Source organism: Pocillopora damicornis, chromosome 4 (genome assembly GCF_964200805.1).
Source record: "Pocillopora damicornis chromosome 4, jaPocDami1.2, whole genome shotgun sequence".
In the NCBI taxonomy this organism is placed as follows: domain Eukaryota; kingdom Metazoa; phylum Cnidaria; class Anthozoa; order Scleractinia; family Pocilloporidae; genus Pocillopora; species Pocillopora damicornis.
Genome location: NC_142673.1, coordinates 10,851,845 through 10,859,881, shown reverse-complemented (window position 1 = coordinate 10,859,881; position 8,037 = coordinate 10,851,845). Strand labels below are relative to the sequence as shown.

Here is an 8,037-nt window from a genome sequence, read left to right as displayed (position 1 = left end):
GCCAGCATGAAATATATGGCTAATCGCCGAAGATTCCATATGAGTGCGCTAAAAAAAGTTATCATGCTCTTCCCCTCACCCTGCTCCCCAACCCCTATCCCCCCAAAAAACGAAGAAAGTTACATTCATGTTTAACCACTGGTGATCAGATTGATATTGTTTGTTTTTACAAACAAACATTGCGAAATATGTTCGCTATTATTCCAGATTCAAGATAGTGGCTACCTTGGTCAATGATAAATTTGCAATAAATTATACGAATGTAGGACTGGATTTTAGAGCTTAGCGTTTCAGAATGCACGCCTATACTGTGGTTTTACAGCTCTGAGAGTAGACTCCCGGTTAATATTTGAAAATATTTCGGATCAGTTTTGTTTACCAATATTTTGTTTAACATTGTAAGATCTAAAAGGTATTTCTGATGTCTCAAAGTTTTCTTTTAACTCAACTTTTCTGCCTCGATGAGAGAATTCGATTAAAGACGATCAGTGCATTCCTCAGCTCTTGTACTTGAATTAACACAATATCGTAAGGACACCGCCAGGTGGCAGAATCTTTATTCAACGAGCTCTCAGAACCCTTGTTCGCGCAATAGGGGTTGTCTGCTTCCCAGTTTAAGGGGTTGTCAAATTTTCGAAAGGCTAAAGAACTGAGCAATGATGACGAAATTAAACACGAGGTACTTCTGTAACTCAATTATTTTCGTCCAAGAAACATTGTCGCGCACTAGTTATAGTTTCATGTGCGTTACAGGCGATCGGATTACAAGTTCTCTTTTTCAGTTGGGCTGCGTGACGTTTGGCTTATTGTAAGTCGCATGAGACAAATCCCAAGAGAGTGTACAGGCATCTGTTCTATGTTGTCATAGCAACCGGAAGACATGGCTTGAAACAAATCAACTCTTTGAGGTCCGGGTTAAGTTACTTTTGTTAAGAAGATGGAAAATCTTTAACCTTGAACAACGGCGAAAGGGAGGTGAATATGCCGAAAAAGTGTATTTGCGAGATCTGTACTTGCGGGTAAGCATCTCTACTCATCTTTGATTCAAGTCAGTGCGCGAGCCTGGTCGTTCTTCTCTAATTCCATTTCTTGTTCAAGGATGCGTCTCTGTTGCTACTTCAGCAGAGTGATTGTTTAACCTTTCTTTGATTTCCCTTCTACTGTGGAAGAAAATTTTCAAGGTATAGAGATAAAAGGCGTAATTTTGACGCCCTTTTACTCCATAATGAGGGATTGGAAAACCCATTCAACAGAGATCTTCAGCTTTTAAAATGTGGCGAATTTTGGTGTCTATGTGCGTATTTGTTTTCTTCAAAAACCACTTCATCAGCTCGTGATCCCATTCAACAAAAAGGTATAAATTCTTATAGCCTTATGAAGTGGCTTCAATTTGAGGCAATTGGGTAAGCATTGCTCCGTAAGTTTTATTACTGGAAATTTGCTTCAATTGTCGTGTGCTTCTAATTATAATTAGGACGTGCATTCGATTTCGGAAGTGACGAGAATAACATACAGCTGTATCGTTATTGTGTTTATTTAGAGTACGCGCAGCCGGTTTCACCGATTTCTTCTCTATTTTGTAGGCTTTGTATAATCGATGAACAATGTATTCATGTGGTGAGCCGTGCGAAAAATGGCTATGCTTGTGTGACTTGTGTCTTGTGAAGGACCTTCAGGCAACCTGAATGCCATTGTTATGTTTGTTGCTTACAGAATTTATGTTTTCAATATTTTCTAATTCCCAGTATTTAAGATGATAAAGTCAGCTTTTATTTACGAGTGTAGACAATTTAATAGAGTTATGTTCCAGCTATCGGAGAAAGTCTGACTTAACCAAGCAAGAAAATAGCATAGCGAACTCCTTGGAGATATCGATTCATTTTCAAGGTGCATTTTCGTCTCCTGTAAATTGAGAAGCTCGAGCTAAAGACTACGAAATGTCTAATTTTTTTTTTCGCTTTGAAAACTATCACTAAAGAATTCGAATTTTGTTTAAAAGTATGAAGTGAAGGGGAAAAACGACACTGACAGTAGAGGTGTGTCTAAGATAACATGTGTAATCCAGTTGAACAAAACCCTGCGCTCACCTTACCAGTAAACCAATAAGTATTTTTTGAAAGCTGTAGATCGCATTTTGTCTTAGATAACTGGCGAAAAGCACGTACATTTGGCAAAATACTTGAAATATTTTGCAAATCACTTTGCCATAAATGTAGGTCCATAAAATACAAGCTTCTCTGAGATTCCTCCAATATCTTACATTTATTATAATGCCTATGTTAAAGTCCATTTAAACCTTAATTAAACAGTGCTCAAACTTGTGTTTTGGTATCACTAAGTTCATAGTTGGGGAGCAAAATAATTTTATGTCATAGCTGAAGTCAAATTTAAGCAGCATTTTTTCATTATTTATGTGTACTCATTGTCTGCTTTGAAGGAAAGAAACTGATCTCAGAATGAAAAGGAACTCAAAGAGTATTGAAATCAAAATGGTTCAAAAAATTTTAACAAAGGAAAAATCTATGTATTCTTTATAAGTTATGCTTGTTGTTTAGTTTCGTCATTTGCAACACTCTAAAAGCTAGCGACAACAATGTTGTGGTTTCCCCTTCAATGTAACTAGGGTCAAACCTTGATTATCTGGACACATAGGGACTTGGTTGAATAGTTCAGATAACCCAGAGACCGATAATAAATATAAATGAGCCATTTAATCCACAGAGCTCTCAAGTTGATTTTCTGGCAAAGAGTGAGACACAGCATGCATTCTTACTTAGGGAGGTAGGGTACAGGGACATGCTTCCCCCAAATTTGGGAAACATGTAGAAGCTAAAACATTAATTCCTTTATTCTCTGAGAAAATTTCCACAGTTGGAAAGAGTTCTAAGCAATTACAAAGGGAACAAAGAGTAAATTATATTTAAAAGGACAAATTTTTTAGGTTCCTAACTATAGCAGAAGGTTACTTTCTCAAAATCAACAGTTCAAATCACAAGCATTATAAATGTTTGAGAAATGTTGGCTTCAGTGGGAAAGTGTAAGATTGAATTGGATTGCCTAAGGGTTGAAGGCTCTCAAATCATTATGCATTGTTGCCAAAATTCACCATAATATTTACAAAACTTTATGGCACCAATATTTTAATTAATTGATTTTAATTTTAATTAATATTTGTGAAAAAATGGGACCAGGAAAGTGAGTCAGGATACATTAAAAATCTGGATAATTGAGGTTTGACTGTACTTTAAATAAGAGAGTTTTCATGGAAAAGAGATTGGGGTATTGGTTTATTTTACGGTCTTTTGAACAAATTGTCAGCCTTGGGTACAAATTGTAGACAAGACATTTCATTTTTAAGTGTATTCCTCTGATTAGGAGTATAGATGGGTCCAAGTGAATTTTCGTTTGACAAAATACCTGTAATAAACCAGCAAACCATTACTGAGTGGCAGAACTTCTTTTTGTCTAAAGGCTTGGTGACCCCGACATGCATGTAGGTTCCAGCACAATTTGAGCCACTCAACCGGAATGAAGACTTCACCTTCAAGCCCTATCTTGAATTATTTATTATGATTATTTAGTTAAAAGGAACTGTCAATCCTCAAAAGTCTTAGAAAGTAGAAGTTACATGTAAATAAAAGCTGAGCATTTCTTTGTTTTTTGGCAGGATTGTGAAATGATTGGCACAGGAGAATGAGAGATAGTTTGCTAACATAAATCAGAGCATCTCAAATTGAAAAATTCCATAAGAAAGTTTGACAATCATCCATTTTATCTCATTTTAAAAGAAATCATGTCTTAAGCTTGGTGAGCAATAACCGAAAGGAATTGTGATGATGCTAGTACTTTTCTTAATATTAGTCTCTTGTCTGCCTGGTCCATTCTATGGTTTTTTCTGAGCATATCTTCAGTGCAAGGCTTGCTTTAAGTGTGTGCTTTTACATTTTATCCACTCTCATTCTTTTGAATAAGGCAGCTTTTCTTTTATTTACTGCAATTGGTGCTGTTTACTTTGACAGCCTTCCTTCCCTACCCAGTAGGGGACTAGTCCCTTTGGATTCTTTCATTACACCTGTACTTGTAAATTTAAAATGATGTTATTTGGCAAAGAACCAAGCCAGAGATCAGAGATTTGGAAATCATCTCATATTTCCTCACGTACTTTTATTAATCAAAAGATTTGGTGTTGTTGATCAATGAACCAACCAACCTCGTCCCTCCAGAGGATAGAGATCTGGAAACGAAATTCTGGGCCAACATTGTGCTACAGAGGTTCATCTATTAGTTGATCTCTCTTTTGTTGAATTCACTGACTGAGAGCCTCCTAAAGTTCTCAAGTTCTAACAATTTTTCAAAACCTTACATGGGTCATTTACATTCTCTAAGCCAACTTTGCATTCTCTATTATCGGGTTTGCCACATCCCTCTGGAATGCGAGGGCGTGTTTTCTGTGCTCTACTTCACACCTTTAGTAGCTTTAAGTTGTAATACTAAACCCACCTTTTTATTTTCTTTTAATGCATTGAAAAACTAAAAATGTTCGTTCCGAAAACGGAGATTTCTCTCTTCGCATCTGTTTAATTTTTCTGATAGATAAAGTAATTTGTTCAATTTTCGAATTATTCATTAATTTAACTCTGAAATTACCTATTAATTCCACAGACGCCATCGTTGCCCACATGAAGGCGCCTCTCCAAATCGGATCATCAACAAGTCAACTCAGGAAAGATGCCATGTGACCTCGGAGTACAGAACAAGTTTTCAACCAGGGCAGCGTACAAGGGGACCTTTTCGTCGTCCAGTGGATTTACTCCAAAACAAAGGCAACATCGATAAAGACACCACCCAAAAGGCTGACTATATTCCGTTCGAGGTGAGACCTCCAAAGAAAAAGGAGGCAGAAAAGTACGTACCCAATCCAAACCCCTTTGAAACAGTTTCGGAACACAGAGATCACTACCGTGGAATACGTGCCATACCAGCCAAGATCCCTCCATATATCCGTGGAGAGACGATGCGTGCTCCCTCAGCCAAGGTGGTTTATAAATCCATTTCCCATGACGATTACAAAGGCTGGATTCCCCAAGTTCACCGTGTAATACGAAGTAACTCTTACGCTCCGCCTGCCGACCCCTTCAAAGAAACATCAATCCACCGACAGGATTACCAACGGTTTAATCAGCCACCACGCCCTACGGCACGTCAGCCCGACAAGATCAAATACGACGGTCCAATTTCATCTGTCACCCATTACAGGGTGGATTTCAAAGACAAGGAGATACCTCAGAGATACGAGAGGAAGAAAGAGGAGCGGGTGCCTCCTGAAGAGCCTTTCAACAGTAATTCAGTGTTCAGGGAGGATTTTGTTGATTTTCGTGGAGCGCCTAAAGCTCCCATGTTCCACCCTGTAAGTGATTTATTTAAGAGTTCTGAGCCTATGCAGCTTGAGACCACGAAAAAGGAAGATTTTAAGAGCTGGGAGGTGTCACCAAGGAAGCAAAAAGAGCCCGAGAAGTACAAAACACCTGAGGGAGCCATGGACTGTCAGACTACACATATGGACTACGCCAATTTCGGAAGGAAAGCTGTGCCAGCAAAGACCGCGAGACCACGTACCAAGCTGCGATTTGGACGAGAGGAAACACTTGATGACAAGACTAACTATGGCCTCAGTTTTAAATGGTTTTACGAGCCGGTTGTGCACTCAAAGGGCCCAGGAATTAAAAACGAGATTTTCCCGCCCATTCAGGAAAAGGCCGCTGAAAAGTCTGAATTTCTGGATAAATACAAGAGGTTTAATGTTGTGCCTCCAAAGATGTTCCGTGACCGTAGCGCCCTTTTTAAGACCTCCGAGGCACTAGCCAAGGATACAGTGTATGACGACGATTATGTTTGGCCCCGAGTCAGTTGCCCGTCAGATGCTCTTTTTAAGGGCACAGGAGATTTTGTTTTTGATCACGAGACTGAAACCGGCCACAGAATGTTTCAGACAATCTCTGAAAATGTGCGCAGCAATGACATAACAGTTTCATAACATAAGTATCAGAGTGAGTGTTATTTCTAATTATAGATAGTCAAATGAGACAACTTGTCAGAATGATTTTTGTAGGATGAAACAAAAATTAGTTTTCGTAACGAATGAATCTGTCTACTGCACACAGCTCGTACAAAGAAGAGCTTTTTAACCCTTTAACTTCCAGATCAAATTTGTCATTCTCTTTACCGTCAACCATACAATTCTTATAATGTTAGTTCAGAGAATTTAGTATTGGATCAACTAATTATCTCCAAAGTGACATTTTTCTTTATTCTCATCACTTATCTTGTTAATATTGTATTGGTAATGTAAGGAGAAATTCTGTCTTGGTCACTCATGGGAGTTAAGGGATTAAATCATGACAATCATGCAAGGAAATTTAAGAACTCTGTTGTTCATTGTTTCGTGCATACCAAAAAAAAAAAGTAATCAGTAAAGCTTCTCTGGAGGTAATAACATCAAATGCAACCGTATACATACTAAATTTTTTGTCATTAGTATTTATTTTATTCAAATTTTTTTACTTGGTTAACCTTTAAAGAGGATTGGAAAGATTTTGCACATTAAAAGCTGATATTTTCAACAATTATGTCATCGATTATTTGTACCATAAAAAATGCGGAGTTGGTCCGTGGGTATCGGGAGAGAATGTCGTAGCCGGAAAGAATACAACTCCATTCCCATACAGGCAATTGGTAGATCTTCATTTCTACGTAAGAATTGACGCAAACTAGTAAATGGGAAGTAGAGAGGAGTTGGTGACAGAAGAATGGTTAAGCTGAGTAAATAATGATGGGGTTCATCCACTCCTGCTTTAGCTTGGATATGGCAAGGCAAGGCAAGGCAAGGCAAGCAAGTTCATTGACAAATAAAGATAGCAATTTTACTTTTTCAAATAACGATATTCCTATAATAGCCATGTCACGTGATGTATATGTACTCTCTATGCCTGTGTCCTCTCTATGCTATAGTAAGCTTGCACGGCTCTTTGTCGATATGTAGACATCTTTTCAGTGACCTCCACTTGAGTTTGATTTCTTTTAGGTAGATTTACAGACAAACACAAATATTCCTGAATTTAAATTGAGAAAATGCAAATCTGAACATTTCATAATTTAGTTCGAGTTCTCAAGGAGCTGACTAAAATCTTCCTACACCTCAAACATTGCCTGTATTACCTTCAAACTGTATCGGCACTAAACAAGGCTTTCAACGGCTTCCAGATGACATTAGTACAATTGCTCTTACAGGTTTCGTTTAAATAAATAGAATATTTAACTATGCAAAATTTTAAGGATAACTTTATCTTTGCGCACTTATTCAGGAGTGGCACGTGTTGCAACACCAGCGAGAATACACCGGGCACATTCTCATTATCTTGACCTTTTCGCAATACTTGACTTTGTCGACACAATTCGCTGAAAAAGAAGAAGATGAAATTTAGATTTAGAAAAATGGCATCATTGGCAGCAAATCCGGTTGTGATATCATGCCTAACAGTAGCAGCTATTTAAAGCCAACCTAACTGCACACAGTTTTCTCTATTTTGGTATGCGTATACATCTATTTATTATTGTTCAACTGCACTTAGTCCAGCAGCTAAAACTGGGCGATATCCAAGTCTTCATAGTCTGCGTTTCAAATTTTAATTCAAAATCAGAGAGGAATTTGTGACTGTTTTAGAAGGTAAATCTTTTTTTGTTTATTAAGTCGTACACTTTATCAAGTCGAACGCTTTAAAGAAAACATCCCACACTGCATACAGTAAGCTGTTCATTAACAATTTTTAACAAACACTACAGCCTCTACTTTGCGCGGAAATAAGCACGGATATTTGTCCCTGGACAATATCTGTTCCAAGATGCGAACAGTTTTCCGAGAGCGCGTGGATATTGGAAAGTAGGTTCTTTTGTACTGTAAAAAAAACTGTTTCACCAGTCGGCTGTGCGTGTTACGCTTCTATATCTACTTCGCTTTTCCCACCTTGAAAGAAATACCTC

General features: G+C 37.9%; 2 protein-coding genes across 2 annotated transcripts in view; one reads left to right on the top strand and one right to left on the bottom strand.

Moving 5' to 3' along the window:
- Positions 1 to 852: 852 nt before the first annotated feature.
- LOC113668477 (uncharacterized) lies at positions 853 to 6,623 on the top strand. Its single transcript, XM_027184374.2, has 2 exons — positions 853 to 1,019; positions 4,663 to 6,623. Exons 1-2 carry the CDS (start codon positions 982 to 984, stop codon positions 6,032 to 6,034), a joined length of 1,410 nt encoding a protein of 469 aa, XP_027040175.2. The 5' UTR covers positions 853 to 981; the 3' UTR covers positions 6,035 to 6,623.
- Positions 6,522 to 8,037, bottom strand: part of LOC113668478 (titin) — a 58,885-nt gene continuing 57,369 nt past the window's right edge. Inside the window, exon 78 of the mRNA XM_027184375.2 lies at positions 6,522 to 7,455. Within this exon, the coding sequence (XP_027040176.2) occupies positions 7,358 to 7,455 (98 nt within the window). The 3' untranslated portion in view covers positions 6,522 to 7,357. The remainder of the gene's footprint in view (positions 7,456 to 8,037) is intronic.

Coding starts and splice junctions, on each gene's coding strand:
- LOC113668477 (XM_027184374.2), top strand. CDS start 982: ATGCCGAAAAAGTGTATTTGCGAGATCTGTACTTGCGG. Junction 1,020..4,662: donor TGCGAGATCTGTACTTGCGG/GTAAGCATCTCT, acceptor TTAATTCCACAG/ACGCCATCGTTGCCCACATG.